This window comes from Dendrobates tinctorius, unplaced genomic scaffold (genome assembly GCF_039654945.1).
Source record: "Dendrobates tinctorius isolate UK_male_01 unplaced genomic scaffold, ASM3965494v1 ptg000060l, whole genome shotgun sequence".
Lineage (NCBI taxonomy): Eukaryota > Metazoa > Chordata > Amphibia > Anura > Dendrobatidae > Dendrobates > Dendrobates tinctorius.
Genome location: NW_027361728.1, coordinates 43,671,520 through 43,692,480, shown reverse-complemented (window position 1 = coordinate 43,692,480; position 20,961 = coordinate 43,671,520). Strand labels below are relative to the sequence as shown.

Genomic DNA, 20,961 nt, shown 5'->3' with positions numbered 1-20,961 from the left:
TTTGATACACCTGGCTATGAAGTTCAAAGCTCAATGAGGTTACAAAACCAATTTAGTGCTTCAGGAAGTCAGTAAAAAGTAGTTAGGAGTGTTCAAATCAAGAAAATGATAAGGGTGCCCATACTTTTGCACCGGTCAAATTTTGTTTAAATGCAGATTGCACATTTTCTGTTAGTACAATAAAACTCATTTGAATCCAGAAATATAACTGAGTCCATCAGTTATTAGATATATGAAACTGAAATAGCTGTTGCAAAAACCAAAATTGTTATAAAGAAAAAAGGTTAACATTAATAGGGGTGCCCAAACTTTAACATATGACTGTAATTAAAGTGCCTTCGCCACTCGGGGTCCACCGTGCGGCAGATGGCAAAACTGCTGCTAAGGGAGGCAGAGCACTACAGCGGTAGTGTGCACAGGGTTGAACTGCACCTAGTGCACTAAAGCAAGCTCTGTTAGGACTCACAGAGCTGCACAAATAACATAAATACAAAAACGCTGAGTCTGAGTAACCTTCTCAGATACTCAGCGGCACACATACGGTAGTCAATAATCGGAGTAGTTAAAAGACGTCACTACACCCGAGTGGACTTACCGTTGTAGGACGTGTGCACGGCGTCGCAACTGCAAACGCCAAAATGACTGCAGGCGCAAATGTAGGACGCTGACTGCTGCAACAGGTGATGCTTGAGCGCGCTGGCGCTAGCGCAATACTGGCTGTACCCAATCACTCACACAAACGTAATATCAGAGGGAAGGGGTTTCATAATAAGTCATTCACCAGACCAAGCATCCATCACCAAGCACACAGCAGCAAGTATAGAAAATACTAGCGCATGGCATAGCGGCCATGCACACTTTTTATAGCGTACGGGACCTGCCAGAAATCTCCAGAGCCCTGAGCTGAACCAATGGAATCAGGAGCAGGACCTGAGCACCTGACTCCTGAACTCCAATGGGAGCTCATTCCATGAGCATGCTCAGAAGCTAGCTGAAAGGACTTAGCCTCTGGAGACAAATGTGAGGATCTGGATCTCTGCATATGTAGGGCAGGACACAGATTCCTAACATCCTCCATGGACCAACCTGCTTATCTCTAGTAAAGAGCATAAAATTATTTTTAATTAAAAAAAATCTGCATCTCTGCAAATCCCATGCATGTAGTAATGTTACCTATCTACCCCTTGCTTATAATGGAAATAGAAGGGAATTGTGACAGTATAAGAGTAATTGGCAGGGTGTGAAAACCCCTTTAAGCTTGGTCCTGGTACCATATCTATGTACTAATTTTAGTTCTTTTACTGCTGCTATGTAGTTAGCTTGCTTGTAGTACTGTATCTGTGTAGTGAGTATCAGATTTGTGGTGAATATGTTACTATACAGGATTTATTGAGCCAACTCAATGGTGAATTTTATAGTGGTCAGTTACTAGAGTATTATTTAGTATGCTGATGTTCCACATCGAAGACGAATTTCAAGGTTATTATAGTCTTATATTACTGAACAATGTACCACTTACAGGGCTGCACTGTTACTAACAGATCAAGGTATCTGGAAATGCACAGGCATGTATGATCCCATCATTGTACCAGCTTTATCTTTTTAAAACCTTGTATCCTCTACTTCCATCAGGAAGCAGCCAGGGGTAAACCTAAGAAGGATGGGCCGCTGTTCAAAGGCCACTGTTATGTCCTTGCCGCCCAGACCAAAATTTGCCAACCAGCCCCTGGTGACAGGTCCTCTTTACATGATAAACTTAGACTTCTTAGGTCCTTATATAGTGTTGTATATATCTGTATCCTTGAGCTGCTGCATTGTTATTTAGGGAGAAGTCTGTATTTTACTTATCTGTTCTTCTGCAGAATGGGTTAATCGGTCCATGCGGGAACTTTATTATCCTGTTTTATTACCATTTTATGACAGGATCTGCTGTGATTATTGCTTGAAACAACATTTTATAATCTATAATTATTCCTGTTTTTTTTTTATCGTATGTAGAATTTTCAATACCGAAACGCAATCAGCGGTGCACTGTACATCGTCTGTAATTAGACTGCAGTCAGTTTCTCAGTAACTCTCCAGATGGCTTTAATTATTCTGTGGAGTTTTAGAGCTCATTATTTTTTTAATCTTTTAGCTATTACTCACAATGAATGCTGTTACGTGCTGCTATTCCAAGGTGCCATACTCACCGCATTGTTGTCACTGCTGCATATAATATCCACCACCGAGGATTTGTCTCGCCAAGAGTCGATTCCAGTTAGATCGTACAATGTGGACATTACAGGTCCAAAGCACCAGAAAATGTGCTTTCTCTTTGTCATAAAGTAATTAAACATCTGAAAAATATGACATTATTGAACATTATATATTTGTAAGCTCCATACTACTAAGGGCAAAGGAATTTTTATAACATGACTGTAGCAGAATGTGCAAATTGCCTCTTCAGACAGTAAGAGCTCTAGAACTCTAGTGTCACCTATAGGAAGTAGCTATCCTAAAAGTCAATGTTAGCGACCATTTACCAAGATTTGTCACATGACTTGGGATAAAAGCCAAACTAAAATCTCAATTTTTTAAAATATTTTTAAAAACATTTTCTTTTTACTTTTGGCATGCTTTAATAGTCTCCATGGGAGACTAGAAACTGCCACAGCCCGATCAGCTCTGCTACATAGAGGCGATGATCAGATCACCTCTATATAGCAGATTTACTCACATGCTATGAGCGACGACCACTGGGTGGCGCTCAAAGCAAGCCGGCACTGACAACCATAAAGGTCTCCATGCGACCTCCGGTTTTCATGCCAACACACCGGTGACCCACGATCACGTGACATGGGTCACCGGTGGGCGTATTTCTGGTGCGATTGCCAGAAGCGCTTGTTAACTCCTTTGTGCCAGCTGACGTACTATATTGTTCATGTGACCTGGCACAATTTGACCATGGACATTATAGTACGTCAAAGCAATCGGCCACGCACATGGGTGGTGTGCAGCTGATCACGGCGAGGTGTCAGCTGATTCTCACATTCTCACAGCTAACACCCAGCACTAAGTGCCAGGAGTGGTCCCAGACCGGTCCCGGCACTTTAACCCCCGAAATTCTGCCATCGAACATGATCGCAGCATTCCAGGAGCAGGCAGAAGGCTGACAGCCCCTCTGCCTTTCGATCGGAGACCCCGTGGCGTGACGTGGGCTCCCGATCGCTGCCATGGTAACCCAATGTCGTCATGATGACATCCGGGTTACCAGAGCTGAGAAACTTTGTCATGCGCAGTGCAAGTCAGGAAGTCTCTCTGGTCAGTGTGCACTGAGTGCAGTGATGACAGCTTCTATAGCATAAACCATACCAAAAAAGGTGATCACAAGGCCAAAAATATAGAAAAAATTCACAATTTTATTATCATAGAAAATACATAAAATCCATTTGACAGGATAATTGGGGAAAGGGAATAGAAAAAACACTCACTGGTGCGGTGGTACACAAGCACATACAAAAAGGGACGTACTCATCCAGGTAAATGTGTATACCAATAATATATCAGGACATAATAGTTCAATATGATGTGGATATAATTCTACTATTTACACATATGTAAATAGTCATATGTGCCCATATGTGTAAATAGTGGGCACAGTGTCATCAGCTAAAAAATAAAAAAGTTATAGCGGTCAGAATAAAGTGATGCAAAAACAATTATTTTTTCTGTAAAAGAGTTTTTATTATATACACTAGCATTCAAAAGTTTAGGGTCACTTAGAAATTTACTTATTTTTGAAAGAAAAGCACAGTTTTTTCCAATGAAGCTAACATTAAATGATTCAGAAATACACCCTATACATTGTTAATGTGGTAAATGACTATTCTAGCTGCAAATGTCTGGTTTGTAATGCAATGTCTTCATAGGTGTACAGAGGCCCATTTCCAACAACCATCACTCCAGTGTTCTTATGTTACCTTGTGTTTGTTAACTGTGTAAGAAGGCTAATGGATGGTTAGAATACCCTTGAAAACCCTTGTGTAAGTATGTTATTACAGCTGAAAACAGTTTGGCTGATTAGAGAAGCTATAAACCTGACCTTCCTTTGAGCTAGTTGAGAATCTGGAGCATTACATTTGTTGGTTCCAATAAACTCTCAAAATGGCCAGAAAAAAGAACTTTCATGTGAAACTCGACAGACTATTCTTGTTCTTAGAAATGAAGGCTATTCCATGCGAGAAATTGCCAAGAAACTGAAGATTTCCTACAACGGTGTGTACTACTTCCTTCAGAGGAGAGCACAAACAGGCTCTAACCAGAGTAGAAAGAGAAGTGGGAGGCCTCGCTGCACAACAATACAAGTACAATAGAGTCTGTAGTTTGAGAAATCACCTCCTCACAGGTCCTCAACTGGCAGCTTCATTAAATAGTACACGCAAAACGCCAGAGTCAACGTCTACAGTTAAGAGGCGACTGGGATGCTGGACTTCAGGGCAGAGTGGCAAAGAAAAAGCCATATCTGAGACTGGCTAATGAAAGGAAAAGATTAATATGGGCAAAAGAACACAGACAATAGACAGAGGAAGATTGGAAAAAAGTGTTATGGACAGACGAATCCAAGTTTAAGGTGTTTGGATCACGCAGAAGAACATTTATGAGACGCAGAACAACTGAAAAGATGCTGGAAGAGTACCTGACGCCATATCTCAAGCATCGTGGAGGTAATGTGATGGTATGGGGTTGCTTTGGTGGTGTAAAGTGGGAGATTTGTACAAGGTAAAAGGGATTTTGAATAAGGAAGGCTATCACTCCATTTTGCAACGCCATTCCATACCCTGTGGACAGCGCTTGATTGGAGACAATTTCATCCTGTAACAGGGCAATGACCCAAAGCACACCTCCAAATTATGCAAGAACTATTTAGGGAAGAAGTAGGCATCTGGTATTCTATCTGTAATGGAGTGATCAGCGCAGTCACCAGATCTCAACCCCATTGAGCTGTTGTGGGAGCAGCTTGACCGTATGGTACGCAAAAAGTGCCCATCAAGCCAAACCAACTTGTTGGAGGGGCTTCTGGAAGCATGGGGTGAAATTTCTCCAGATTACATCAACAAATTAACTGCTAGAATGCCATAGGTCTGCAGTGCTGTAATTGCTGCAAAGGGAACATTCCTTGACGAAAGCAAAGTTTGAAGGAGAAAATTATTATTTCAAATAAAAGTCTTGTTTTCGAACCTTGTCAATGTCTGGACTAGATTTTAAATTCATTTGGCAACTCATTTGATTAATTAAAGTATAAGTTTTCATGGAAAACACAATTTTCTGGGTGACTCCAAACTTTTGAACGGTAGTGTAAAAGTGCCAAAACATAAAAAAAGATATAAATGAGGTATCACTGTCATCGTACTGACCCGAACAATAAAACCGCCTTATCAATTTTACCACATGCGGAACGGTGCAAATGCCCCCCAAAAGAAATTCATGAATTGCTGGTTTTTGCTCATTCTGTCTCCCAAAAATCGGAATAGAAAGTGATCAAAAAAGTCATGGGTCCAAAAATTATACTAATAAAAACGTCAGCTCATCCTGCAAAAATCAAGACCTCACATAACTCTGTGGGCCAAAATATGGAAAAATTATGGCTCTCAAAATGTGGTGATGCAAAAACTATTTTTTGCAATAAAAAGCGTCTTATAGCGTGTGACAGCTGCCAAACATAAAAACCTGCTATAATGCCTCTTTCACACATCCTAATATTTACTGACACGGCTCTCATCATTCTCCCCTGCTCTGCCGGCGATCGGCGCGGGCAGGGGAGAATGATGAAACTTACCTTTAACCCCTTAACGACTGCCGATACGCCTTTTAACGGCGCCAGTTAAGGGTACCTAAACCACAGCACTGCGTTTTAATGGCACTGAGATTTAAGGTTATAGCACCCCCCAGCGTCGGAATTTCTTCGGGGTCTCAGCTGCCGGGGGTAGCCCAGACCTCAGATGACATGATTCATGTCGGTTTTTACCGACCCCGGTGTTGCGATCGCCGTTATTAACAGTATAACGGCGAAAAAAGTCTGACTTTCCATTTAATTTCTCTGTCCTTTGATGTGATCGCACATCAGAGGAGAGAGAAATAGGGTCCCCCGATCACCCCCCCGGTACCGCCATTGACCCTGCTGGCCCCTTAAGTTCCACGGGCCGCCTGCTTCTTCTTCCGGGAGAAAATGGCCGAGATCTGCCGGCCGACACCCGGCAACAATAGATTTTTTTCCTATTGGTTCATTTTGATCACTGTGATAGACCCTATCACAGTGATCAAAAAAAAAAATAGTAACTCAAACCCCCTTTATCACCCTCTTAGTTAGAGAAAAATAAAATAAAAAATTGTATTTATTTCCATTGTCCCATTAGGGTTAGAGTTGGGCTAAAATGATTTGGGTTAAAGTTAAGGTTAGGGTTGGGGCTAAAGTTAGGGTTAGGGTTGGGGATAGAGTTGGGGTTAGGGTTTGGATTATGGTTACAGTTGGGATTAAGGTTAGGGTTGGGATTAGGGTTAGGTTTGTGGTTTACGGTTATGCTTAGGGTTAGAATTAGGGTTAGAGGTGTGTTGGGGTTAGAGTTGGAGCTAGAATTGGACAGTTTCCACTGTTTAGGCACATCAGGGGCTCTCCAAATGCGATATGGCGTCCGATCTCAATTCTAGCCAATTCTGCGTTGAAAAAGTCAAACGGTGCGCCTTCCCTTCCGACCTCTGCTGTACGCCCAAACAGTGATTTACCCCCACATATGGGGTATCGGCGTACTCAAGACAAATTGGACAACAACTTTTGAGGTTCAGTTTCTCCTGTTACCCTTGGTTAAATAAAAATTGGGGCGAAAAGATCATTTTTGTGACAAAAATATGATTTTTTATTTTTACGGCTCGACGTTATAAACTTCTGTGAAGCACTTGGGGATTCAAAGTGCTCACCACACATCTAGATAAGTTCCTTAGGGGGTCTACTTTCCAAAATGATGCCACATGTGGGGGGTTTCTACTGTTTAGGCACATCAGAGGCTCTCCAAATGCAATATGGTGTCCGATCTCAATTCCTACCAAAGTCAAACGGTTCTCCTTTCCCTCCAAGCTCTGCCATGCGCCCAAACAGTGGTTTACCTGCATATTTGGGGTATCGGCATACTTAGGACAAATTGTACAACAACTTTTTTGGTCCAATTTCTCCTGTTACCCTTGGTAAACTAAAAAAATTGGATCTGAAGTAAATTTCGTGTGAAAAAAGTGTTCATTTTTTTAAATATTCCTGTGAAGCACCTGAAGGGTTAATAAAGTTCTTGAATGTGGTTTTGAGCACCTTCAGGGGTGCAGTTTTTAGAGTGTCACTTTTGGATATTTTCTATCATATAGACCCCTCAAAGTGACTTCAAATGTGATGTGGACCCTAAAAAAAAATTGGTGGTGTAAAAATGAGAAATCACTGTTTAACTTTTAACCCTTATAACTTCCTAACAAAAAAAAGTTTGGTTCCAAAATTGTGCTGATGTAAAGTAAACGTGGGAAATGTTATTTATTAACTATTTTGTGTGACCTATTTCTCTGTTTTAAGGGCATGAAAATTCAAAGTTGGAAAATTGTGACATTTTCAAAATTTTCGCCAAATTTCCTTTTTTTTCCACAAATAAAAGCAAGACATATCAAAGAAATTTTATGACTATCATGAAGTACAATATGTCATGAGAAAACAATGTCAGAATCAACGGGATCCATGGAAGCGTTCCGGAGTTATTACCTCATAAAGGGACAATGGTCAGAATTGTAAAAATTGGCCTGGTCATTAACATGCAAACCACCCTTGGGGGTATAGGGGTTAAATGACACTGTCAGAGTTTGACAGCAGCATTTAACTGGTTAATAGCCATGGGTGGATCGTGATTCCATCCGTGCCTATTACGGGCACATGAAAGCTGTTCAAAACAGCAGACATGTCCCGAGAAAGATGTGGGCTCACCGCCGGAGCCCACATCAAAGGGAGGGATACCGACATCAGCGTAAATGTACGCCTGATGTCGGAAAGGGGTTAAACCGAAACCTGGTGTAATTTGATTGATAAGATTTATAAAAGTCCCCTCCACTTTTATATCATTTATTTTAACGCAAACTTTCAGTTTTCAAAAATGGAAGAGATTAGCAGAAAATTAACACTGTGTTTTCTGCAGACTGCAATCTGACACATAGTGTGGTCAAATGTTTCTCCTGTTGGTTTTACTTTTTTATATTTGTATTAAAGGGAACCTGACAGTTGATACATGCTGCACAGTCCGAGGGCAGCTTTTATCAGGCACTGGCTGTATTAACTCAGCCAGGTATGTTTAACTGTGAAACACAATGGCGTTTCAGAGAAAATAGCCGGAAGGGACTGAGTTGCGCTGTAGACTAGTCGTACAGGCGGTCTCTGGGGTCTTCTCCCTGCCCGTTACCCTGGAGTGAGGGGTCTTTGACTATACACGCTCGTAGGCAGAAACCTGTTACTACAGTGGCATTGAAAGACAACCTGTCAGGTCCTCCATGCCCTCCAACCCAGCAGCATTCACATATGTGTTGCTAAATTCCCTGCCTAACCTTCCATGTATAATGTTAGTCACTTAAATCTATGTTTTAAAAAAAAGTTTTTATAAGCTCCGTTTTTCTAAGACTAATGAGGCATTTAACTAATCAATAAGGCGTTAGTTTTCCCAGGCTAGTTAGCCCTATTTGCATGTTATCACACCCCTGTGTGCGCTGCTTTCTTCAGTCGCGCCACTGCGCCTCTGAAGCTGGGCGTACACTTCCTGCCGGTTTCAGGGCGCACTGCATATGACCGAAAGTGCAGCGACTGCTCACAAATGTCTTCTGCACTTTTGGTTATGCGCAGTGCTCCTCTGAAGCCGGGAAACGTGCATCAGGTTTCAGAGGCACAATGATGCTGCTGAGTAGAGTCGCTCACGTGTGCGAGATTTGCATCGAGCTGGCAATGTTTCCGGCTTTTGCAAATCATGTAATCACGCTCCTGAGGGCTGACTAGTCTTGGGAAACTAAGCCCCATGGACTAGTCAAAGGCCTAATAATTAGCATAAGAAAAATGGAGGTTATAAATAGTTTTTCTTTACACATGGATTTACGTGAATAACATTATATAGGGCTGATTTTGCAGGGAATTTAGTGATCCATACATGAATGCTGCTGGGTTGGAAGGCATGGGGGACCAGACCGGTTCCCTTTACACTATGTTTTTCTTTGAAATGCTGCAGTGTTTCAGAGTCGTACATGGCTGAGTTAATACAGCCAGTTCCTGATACATGTTGCCAGCAATTTGGGCAGCATGTAACAGCTGCCATGTTCCCTTTTCTAGGTTACCATACAAAGACCGTGTCTAGATATGTGACACGCATGTAAAATACAACATTAAAGGGGTTTTCCAAATGAAAAAACTATCTTTAGGTATTTTTCAAATGTAAATTTATCGAACTTAAAAATATACAGTAATTGCTTAATGACTGGTGCCCCAATTTCCAGGTATCAGTCTTTTTCCAGATCCCAGGGGCTCAACTTCTGGTTTATGCTCAACACAGGAGAGCACCTCATCATGGCTTTATGTAACTGGGGCTGGCTGAGTGGCACTTTTCTATAGCTAAGGCTAGCTCCTTGTCTATCCCTTGGCCATGGCACCTTTTGAAAGGAACCAGCCAGCCACCTTTATGCAAAGCTCTGATGACAAAGACTCAGCAAGAATACAAACCAGAAGTGCAACTGTCAGGACTCGAGACCAATACTCATATCTAGAGATCAGAGGAACATTTGCTAATTACTAAGGTTTATATTACAATATTTCACACACAGAGAACTCCTTTCAGTAGCTTCCCAGATAGCTGTGGGGATATACATGTTTCCTTGGCTACAAACCCTTTTCAACTGGAAACTGGTTAGAGAATAGTTTACGAACTCTTTTATCTTCAGTTTTATTTCTATTCTTGATGTTTCATACAATTATAAAAATAGCAGCTGCCTTTTGCTGCGATCTTACCAGCACATCTCCTTCTTGTGCAGCCAGCTTTAATGGCGTCAGTCCATTGTTGTTGGTAATGTTTTCTAGATACAGCATCTTTTCTTTCGAAATCAATGACCCTAAATAATCATACGTCTTGCAGGCCATTGATTTGTTTGGGTGGAGAACAAGAATGTGGAATACTGTGTTACCTTAGGACAAACAATAATATTTGTCAGTAGTTATTCAAAGTTAACTCTTCAGATGTTTTGCATTAGATGTAAAAAATAGTTTTTATTTTTATACTCCAAAATTATTGTTATGCCTGAAGAGAACCTGATAGCTGATACATGCTGCCCAGTTCACGGATGTAAAAAACAATCAGTAGTGGATTTCTTCACTATCAGTATCTATTGAATTTGTATAACAGCCCCATTAAGGCCATGCCTTTTATTTTATCATGCTAACTCATGACGACAGGTTCTCTTTAATAGCTGCTGGGGGCCAAGCCACACAGGTGACTAGTCCGACAGGCGGGTACCTTCTCCCAACCAACTACACTGGAGTGACAGGTGTCTCCCTCTGCGTGAGTGTAGAGAGAGAACCATCACTTCCAACTGTCCCAACTAGTCTCAGGTGCAGTTCAGTCTCTGGTGGCGATTAAGCTATGTTTTTCTTTTTTTCTATGAAATGCTGCAGAGTTTCAGAGTTAGCATACTGTATGTGGCTGAACTCATGCAGCCACGGTCTTATACATACTGCCTTTGGATCTGAAGCATGTATCAGCTCTCAAGTTCCCTTGAACTATAAAGTTAACCAAGGGAAACAATATATATTTTTATTAGTATGATCTGATTCAGAAAATACACAATTTGGCCAAACCTAGTCGCAGATTAAATAGATTATTTAGCTTAATAAACATACTGATCTTGTAGCTGCTGGGCTACTGGTATGATCAAGAAGTGTCTGACACAAAACTAATACAAAAAAAAGAATTTTATTGAAAATGACATAAATTAAAAATACAGAATAATTGCTGGTGCCTCAAACCAGACAAAAAAAATGAAGGAATCAGACAAAAAGGGAAAAACAAACCAAATACTCGGGAGACAGGGTATTCAATTTCATAAACACATATCATTGCAATACTCAGTATACTGCACAGGGTGTGCCTGTATGGCTCTAACACCTCTAAATATGCTTAAATACTAATGGACAATAAAGTGCATGTACATATACTAAGGTGCAATGATAGCACTAACCAGCCCAAAACGGACTATCAAAAGAATGACATGAGTCTTAGTTAATAATGCAAGCCCGTCAGGCATTCAACATACCCATGTACCCAATAATGAAAAAAATCCCGACTCAAATCATAGTACCTGAGATGGCGTTCCCCACGTGTGTGCAGTGTCAAGTGACACGCTGACCCTTTAGACCCCTTCAGGTCTCGAAAGCTCAGCCCTAAACATTGCCGATTAACATCTCTCAGCACATAGCATGCTGGAGAAAACTTCTAGGTCTCAAATCACTGAAACTAAAAGCCTCATTGAAACATATCTCCCATGCAGTACTTTATCAGTGACTTTGTCACAGTATGTGTATTGTTACAGGGCCACTGGCACTGTTTGTGAAGGGAGATATGTATCACATAAGTTGCTATCTTCCATGATGTGAAACACATAAATTTCTCTCCAGCATGCTATGTGTTGAAGGGGATAACCAGCCATTACAAGGGTTTGGTTTTTTGTGAGTAGGTGTAAGAGATATGCAGGACCCCTACTCACCATATGTCCACCTCTAGGGTGTGGTTGGTGAAGTGTAATGTCCAGCTACTGTTTTTTTTCTCTGTTGTGTGTTTGAGAGGAAAGTCTCTAGACGGTAGCTCCAGGTGAAGTTGAGGACTTTTTGCGTTCTGAGCGGGTGAATCCTGCAGAGATAAGGACTCTGCTATACTTTATATTTTGTTTTGCCATGCCACGGTTTATGCTGTGCTATAATAAACCAGCAGGTGATTGACCCAAGAATCATTCCGGTGTGACTATCTCTGCAAGCAGCTTAGAGAGTCAACCCCTCAAAGTATTTGTGTGTGTGTGTATATATATATATATATATATATATATATATTTTAGAGTTTCTCATGTTATTGCCTTTTTCCTTACCTTCCTTTTATTCAATGGCATCAAAAGGGCAAAAAGAAGCTACAGTATGTCTAAAATTAATTAAACTTTATTTGAATCCAATTAAAAAAATCATTGTTTAAAAAGCAATAATTCAAGTTAAAATAATGGGGACACGATGTACAAATATGGAGCCGCCCCAAAGCGGTGGCGTGCCAAAAAGGTTACAAAAATGCGCCAAAATACTACAAGGTATACAAATATCATATAGAATATATGAATAAATAAATAACAGTCCATAAAGGTATATCAGGGGTTTAAAAACCTCCTATCAGAGAATTATAACAGTCAAACAATTAGTGAATTGAATATAACAAGCGAAATCCAAAGGCACAAAGGTATCAACCCTTAATGTGCATTGACTGAATCAATATATGTGCAAACCACGCAAAACAGTGCATATTCGATGCTTGCAATCTGAAATAAGGTAAGGAGTAGAAAGTAAAAGTACGTAACCTACTTTAAGTATGGAAGTAAAGGCCGCAGGCACATTACCTAAGAGGTGCAGGCTGGGATCCCCGACGCGCGCTTCACGTGTGGCTTTCTTGAGGGGCGCAGTTAGTTTATATAAAACAAAAGATGGTGACTAAACAGCTAGAGTGTATCATACAGCCCTCAGATGAATAGTGCTTAGTATTCACTACCCAACATCCAACTTAAAGTACATAGAAAATGGTACGTTAAACTAAACTAGAGTAAAACTACCATTATTTGTAAGGTTTACAAGTCCATTTCCCACCTTGGTTGTCCTGAGAATGCAAAGGAGCTTCATTTTCTACAAGTAGCCGTAGTATCTCCTGATTACCCACACACGCAGCAAATGAAGTTACGTGCTCTCCTGAAATGTCAACACAAAATCAGTTATTTGTCAAATGTTTAACCGTCTTCCTAATTTGGTGAAATGTTTCACCTCCACCTGAATTCAAATCAGAGAGCCTAATATACATGGCAATATGCTAGTGAAAAAGCTACTCAAATTTTCCAATGCGATATTATCTTCTTCAACAAATTACTACCGTATATTATACAATGATTTGGCAATATCATTGACATCTTCACAAATTGCTTGTTGCAAGCTATATTTAAAGGGAATCTGTTAGCAAGTTTTTACTTCCTCATCTGAGAGCTGCATAATGCAGGTAAAGAAAAGCTGAATCCAACGATGTATCACTTAGATTACTGGGTGCAGCCATTCTGACACAATCAGAGCTTTTAGGTGTAGAGTGAAGCAGAGCTAACCCTGCTTACTCCAAGCCCTGTGTGTATAAAGTCCATAGACAGTGAGCTGCTTATCACAGGAGGGGTGTTGCAGAACTAATGTGGTCCAGCAATGTTAATTTACTTTTGTATGTATCTCAAGGTCAGTGTTTTGCATTATTTGATAAATGAAAACCAGGTGTAGGTCCAAAACATGGCAAAATTATGCAAGTGTGAATGAGGCCTCAAGCATAAAATATAAACAATCAGTGAGGGCTTCTCTTCAGCACCATGGCCCAAGATAGTAGTCTTTTGGACTGAGTTTTACAGTATACGCTATACTTGTGAGGAGTTTTGGAGGATTTTCATGCCTTGGCCCTATTCAACTTAAAAGGATTGTCTAGGACTTTCAAAAATTTGGCCAACAGCATGAACTGCTATAAAATAACAAGCGTCATTACTTACCTGTTAAATCTCTTTCCTCTCCAGTATCACTGCTCCATGTTATGGTAAAAGTTGCCCAACATTGTTCTCAATTAATAACTCATCAAGCTAAAGCCAACAATTGGTCGCAGCAGTCACATGACATCATCGCTTCAGGGCAGGGATACACCAGAATGATGGAGCTGGAGTGATTGAGCAGGTAAGAATTCATTGATTATTTTCGAACCATGCTGTTGGGCAACTTTTTAGAAAATCCTGGACAACCCTTTTAATGTCAAGCAGAGGGGGTATTCAACACTAAAATGAAGGGTGGATAGGTTATTAAAGTAAAAAAGAATCTGAGTTCTGAGATTGTAGGGGCAGAATACATTGTGAATAATTGATTAATGAGAATACTGCTGAAATTCATTAACTAACCATTGATGTATAACATTTATATAATCACTAGGCCACAGATAATGTTTTTTTTTATTGGTTTCATACCTTGGACTGTAAATGACCTACATATTTTTAAATAATTGGAGGTGATTTTAATACTATAAGCTAATATATTGTGATACCAATAAACCCTGTTTTCCTGTATATATAGGTTAATTTGCAGGAAAATAATGTCTGCCTTACTGGATTAGAGGCTACAGGGAGAAAATAAACTTGTATTCTCCATGTAGTTACTTGCCTCCAGTCATCTGGCTGTGTTGCGGGCTGTTTCAGTGACCACCCACTCTACCAGAGGTGGGGAACCTCAGACTTGTAGGCCATTTACAGCCCTTGATGACCTTTTATCTGGCCCCCACGCAGATTCCTGGGAAACGCAGTGCTTGGGCCTGCACCTGTATTTTGCCAGCATTGGTCCATTAATGTCTTGCTCTGTGAGCACGCGCACGCTGTGTTCACTACTGAACACTGAGTAGTGTGCAATAAAAGATTATGTCCTGACACCGGTGACAGCGTCAGGATGTACCTTGTAGATGGAGTCAGCCCACAATTTGTAAGGCCCCCGAAGAATGGCATAAATATCCAAATGGCCCTTGGCAGAATGAGCATGCTGTTATCGCTCCCTGGCTCTTAGATTGACAGTCTGCACAAAATGTTGGGGAGTGATTACAGCCCTCACATTAAAGTGAATGGTGACTGAAACCGCTCTCTGCACTGCCCCAATGACTTGGAGCAAGCGGCTACAGGGGAGATATTAGTTCATTTTCTCCCTGTAGCCATGCATTCCGTAAAGTAGACAGATATGATTTTAATATTATCTACAATATCCGTATATCTGCAGAAAATTAGTGTTTATGGACATAACAAGTTGTCTTTAATAAAGCCATTACACTGGAGGACACAATAGATCCCTGAAGATTATTAATAGACTTCACAGATTATTCTGGCACTAATAATTCCTTTTTTTAGACAAAGTATTACTATCCAATAACCTTTTAGCCAAAGCAGTCTACTTCAGAATAGGAGATACAGTCTTTTCAGTCTACGCTGCGGGAAGAACTCTCTCAGTAGACACATTATTGTCACCGAGGAACCCCTCCACCTTCAGCCTTTTTGGAGGGAAGATATATTTTTGAAAAGGATTGAGGATTGAGTGGATGGAAGGGCTCAGTTTTACAGGATGGAAGACAACATTTAGAACAGTCAGTGTTGCTTTGGAAAACAGCTAAGACAATATTAAGGTAGAAAATGATTCTTTACGGGGCCAGAATGAAAAGATATGAGACAGAAATGTCAGCTGAGTAGCAGCAAGTGTAAGGAAAAGTGCCAAGAGGACAATTTTGAACCATAGCTAGATAAAATGGGGAAAAATGTGACTGTTTTCATCTACATAAGTATGGAAAAAATGGAGATGCTTTTGGCAAATTTGGCAAAACGTTAACAAGGCTCTCTGATCCAATGTCAAAATTAGAAACCTCTGCTGGTTATTATAAAGAGAATTATACAATGCCCATCCTGGACGATTATCAAAACAGGATGAAAAATTGGCTGCGCTGCTGGAAAAAGCAACAGATCCTGTTTCTTCTTTTACGCTTGATAAAGATGTCAGTGCGGCATTGAAACGCGCAGCGGTCAATAAAGAACCTTGTAAGAACATTGCAGTACAAGACTTCTTTCCAGCAGAACAGCCAATTTTTAAACATGTTTTTATCTTGTTTTGGAAATTTCCATCTGTAGGACTTTCCCCCAGCTACGTGGCAGCGGCAGCTGACCATCTAAACCTTTATAGACTTTGTGTCTTCACATAACCACCAAAGGTGAGCAAACCTATTGTTTCCACTGTCTCCTATATTAGGGTTTTATCCTATTGCGCACTTCTCCCTTCACAGTCACTGTTTCCTCATCTTGGACGATAACAGACAAAAAGTCATTTCAGAAGAAGTTACTTTCTGAGATCTCTACAGTTCATTTGGAATTGTTAAATAATTGCTCCTATGAATAAGAAAGTAAAACAGTAGATGTGATTAAAACATAGCCTTTGGAAAAAAATTTGGGGACTGATGCAAATTTTTTAATTGTTACCGCCAATGACTATTATCTACGTCAGAACCCATTTAGAGGGATCAGTAATCATTTTTATGAATGTTTTTCCTGATTTTAAGCCTGTTTAAAAAGGCCAGAAATTACCCTACAAATGAGAAAAACGCTCTTTTGACAGGTAAGATGATTTTTAAGTAAGCGTAAAAATTATTGTTCTGGGCAGCACATTTGTTCTATGTAAGTAGCATATGTGCTGCCGAGGACTTGATGTTCTATGCACATAAAGCAATCGTATTAAAGGGGATCTGTCACCAGGTTTTTTCTATGTAATATGAGAGAAGCATGAGGTAGGGACTGAAACCCTATTTCCAGCGGTGTGTCACTTACTGGGTTGCTTAGTGTAGTTTTGATAAAGTCACTGTTTTATCAGCAATAAATTATCTCTAGAGGACTAGTAAGCCTGATCCCATGTCACCCTCCATAGACTTGTGCTCTGTATAACCCCATCCACAACAATCATTGGTCGCTTTCCGTGCCAATCAGTGGTGTAGGCGGGGTTATACAGAGCTCAACATTTAGAGAGATGCTAGATCTGCAACAGATAAAACAGGGATTTTATGACAGCCAGCAGCCCAGTAAGTGACACATTCCTAGAATCAGAGTCTCTGCCCCTACATTATACTGCTTTCAGATGGGGTAGCAAAAAGCTGGTGACAGATTCCCTTTAAGTGCAGGCCACCTGTCTAAACATTTAGGCCGGGGTCACACTAGCGATTAAAACGGTCGAATGCAATGCGATAAAAAATCGCATTGCATTTGAACACATGTTATTCTATGGGGCAGCTCACATCATGCGATTTTTTATCGCATCCGATCCTCGGACCGAGACAATCGTAGCATGCTGCGATTGTCACCGATTTTCGGATCGGATTTCCCAATGCAAGTCTATGGATGCGATAAAAAATTGCATGGAAAACGCACCAAACGTGTGACTTGCGATTAAATCGCACAACTTCTCCAGGTCTACAAGATAGGGCATCAGGCATTGGCATTGGATGTCAATTTGATGCTTAGATGCGATTAAAATTGGTTCCTTGCCGGAAAATGGGATGACAGACGGATATCTGGCCAAGAATTCTTTGTGCGATTTCGTACCGTTAAAATGGGACCGATTTTTTAATGGTTGTGTATGACTCCAGCCTTAGTGTTAAATTTGGTTGGCTGTTGAGGACAGGGACAGGACCAGTCCAGAGATACGAATTGGACTTGGAAACAACAGGGGGCACATAGGAATTTGAGTTATTTTGGATAAATTCATTGAAAGCAAAAGACTTAGAAATAGCAAGAGTTATACAAATAGAAGGCCTCTTTTTTATTCAATATATTTTGCAAATTATTACTTGCAACAGGAGTATACTAAAAAAACTCCAAATGAAATAAATTGTTTCATGGTACAGGACAAATGTTTTTTTATTTCTAAGGCATAGAATTTTATTAAATAAGGTTCATTGCTCAGGTATGGAAGAAGTAGCAAGAAAATAGAAAAAATAGCTTCAGCTAGAGCTGCTTGACAAGGCTATTGCTTCCAAAAAACAACTTAAGAACCAGAATAAAATCTGAGAAGTTGACAATGACAGTATGAATAAACACCCACAAAATCATTTTATTGAACCTTGTTCAAACTACATATATTAAATGTATGCCCTAAATGCAGCTACAAGGATGTCGGCTTAAATGCCCACAGTCATAAGGTTTTGGAAGGAATTTAGAGCTCTATCCCAGAGGGTTGTTGGCTACGAAACTATGAATGAAGTATGGTTATTGATACTTCATTATATCCAGACAAACCTTCTCGTAGAGTCAGGAGTCATTTGAAAAAAATAAATTAGATAGATAGTGTAGATATTACAACATGGGCCTAATTAAGGAGTAGTTAAATAGGTTGTTCAGGACTTTAACATTGATGGCCTATCTGTAGGATAGGTCATCAATGTCCGATCAGTGGGGTCTAACATCCGGCACCCCTGACGATCAGGTTCCGGTCGACGTCAATACCAGGAACAGCTGATCACCGGGGGTGCTTGGTGTTGCACTTCCACCAATCAGACACTAATGGCCTATCCTAAGGATAGGCCATCAATGTTAAAGTCCTGGACAACTCCTTGAAGAAGCAGTTTTGTATCTATTTTGAAAAACTGATATAATTTTGGTGGCGGTCGGCAACATGACTGAAAAAGGTTTACAGCAAGATTGAATTTGAAATGATTATGAGATTTAACCCCTTACTGCCATTGGACAAGATAGTACATCCAATGGCAGTACCGCTGCTTTGTATAGGGCTCTGGCGGTGAGCCCGCATCAAAGCCGGGACATGTCAGCTGTTTTGAACAGCTGACATGTGCCCGCAATGGGCGCAGGTGGAATCGTGATCCACCCACGCCTATTAACTAGTTAAATGCTGCTGTCAATCTCTGACAGCGACATTTAACACACGCTTCCTGGCATCGGGCCAGAAATATGCGCACCGTTGACCCCCGTCACGTGATCGGGGGTCATCGATTCGTTGGCATAACAACCAGAGGTCTCCTTGAGACCTCTATGGTTGTTGATGTCGGATTGCTATGAGCGCCACCCTGTGGTCAGCCCTCATAGCAATGCAGTAATTCTGCTACATAGAGGCGATCTGAGCATGTCTCTATGTAGCAGAGTCGATCAAGTTGTGACAACTGGAGCAGTTTGCTCTTGAGGATTGGGCCAAAATACCTGTTGAGAGGTGCAGAAGTCTCATTGACAGTTACAGGAATCGTTTGATTGCAGTGATTGCCTCAAAAGGTTGTGCAACAAAATATTTAGTAAAGTGTGCCACCATTTCTGTCTATGCCTATTTCATGAGTTTTATTTATTAGAAAATTCTGTGGAAGCATGGTTGAAAAGCAATGTCTGACTTTCATTTGTTCTTTTTCATAGATTTTTGATTTATTATTACTTTTGTCAGATTCAAGTTATTTCTGTGAACATTGTGGGTTTTTCGGTCATTAAACAAGGGGTACCAACAATTTTGACCACGTGTGTATATACTTTTCAATTGATTGACAAGTTAATGATGTCCAATTAGCTCTAAAAGGTCACTGGATGATTGATTATGATTGTATTTGGCTAGAGCTGTTCCTAATTCTTGTTTGCTCAAATTGTCAATTCATAATACTGCTGTTGCCATCAGGGTAGTGAGACTAGAGCAATACAACATCCTTACTGTCTCTTCTCTTTCTGGGTAATGGCAGGGTGGGCTCTCCTCTTTGTATCATATATCTGGTGAATAGAGCGGAAGTATTAGTAGAACTGTGAAGCTCAGCACGCAGTCTGCTGTAAGGGCCCCGTCACACATAGCGACGCACCAGCGATCCCGACAATGATATGACCTTGTCAGGATCGCTGGTGTGTCGCAACATGATCGCTGGTGAGCTGCCAAACAGGCAGCTTCACCAGCGATCAGCACGAGCAACAGGAGGGTAACAAGCAACGTACGTCACTTAGTTACCCACTGTGTACCTTAGTTACCAGCACGCTGGTGCAGGGAGCTGGTAACCAAGGTACACATCGGGTTTCTAAGCAGCGCGCGGCACTTAGAAACCCAATGTGTACCTTGTTTACCAGCTCCATGCACCAGCGCGCTGGTAACTAAGGTACACATCGGGTTTCTAAGTGCTGCGCGACACTTAGAAACCCTGTGTTTACCTTAGTTACCAGCGTGCTGATTGCTGATCGCTGGTCTCCCGCCTGTCACACGCAGCAATGCGTGCTGGCCAGCGGAAGACCAGCGATCAAAATAATGTCCTGGCCATTCCAGGACGATCAGCGATATCCAGCAGAGGGGCCGGTCGCTGGTAAGTGTCACACAAGCGATCTCGCTGGTGAGATCGCTGTTGCGTCAAAAAACTTGTGACTCAGCAGCGATCTCGCTAGCGAGATCGCTATGTGTGACGGGGGCTTTACACTTTCAGCTATCTGTGGTTTTTTCTGGTATATACAATGCTCTCCCTGTATTTACATATAATGATAACAGGGCAGAACAAGCATACAGGTTCAACCTACAAGAGCTTGAGCTGTGATTAGCAAATCTGCTCTGAAAGTTGTTGGCTAGTGATTTTTAACTACCGTTGTGCTCAAAGGTTTACATGCATCGGCAGAATTTTTGTTTTATTGGCCTTTTTTTCAGAGAATATGAATGATGACACCAAAACTTTTTCTCCACTCTTGGTTAGTGGTTGGGTGAAGCCATTTATTGTTAAACTACTGTGTTTTCTCTTTTTAAATCATAATGACAACACAAAACATCCAAATGACCCTGATCAAAAGTTTACATACCCCATTTCTTCTTACCGTGTATTGACTCCTCTAACATCAATGACAGCTTGAAGTCTTTTGTGGTAGTTGTAGATGAAGTTCTTTATTTTATCAGATAGTAAAGCTACCCACTCTTCTTGACAAAAAGCCTCCAGTTCCTGTAAATTCCTGGGCTGTCTAGCATGAACTGCGCGCTTCAGATCTCCCCAGAGTGGCTCAATGATATTGAGGTCAGGAGCCTGAGATGGCCACTCCAGAACCTTCACTTTGTTGTACTGTAGCCAATGACAGGTCGACTTCGCCTTGTGTTTTGGATCG

The 20,961-nt window shown here is 40.9% G+C and overlaps 1 protein-coding gene across 2 annotated transcripts in view; it reads right to left on the bottom strand.

The window, feature by feature from the left end:
- Positions 1 to 20,961, bottom strand: part of LOC141092602 (transient receptor potential cation channel subfamily V member 6-like) — a 98,723-nt gene that overhangs the window by 31,472 nt on the left and 46,290 nt on the right. For both annotated transcript variants that reach the window (XM_073578930.1, XM_073578931.1), the window contains 3 exons: positions 12,923 to 13,021; positions 10,043 to 10,215; positions 2,193 to 2,339 (listed from right to left, as the gene is read on the bottom strand). In XM_073578930.1, the coding sequence (XP_073435031.1) occupies positions 2,193 to 2,339; positions 10,043 to 10,215; positions 12,923 to 13,021 (419 nt within the window). The remainder of the gene's footprint in view (positions 1 to 2,192; positions 2,340 to 10,042; positions 10,216 to 12,922; positions 13,022 to 20,961) is intronic.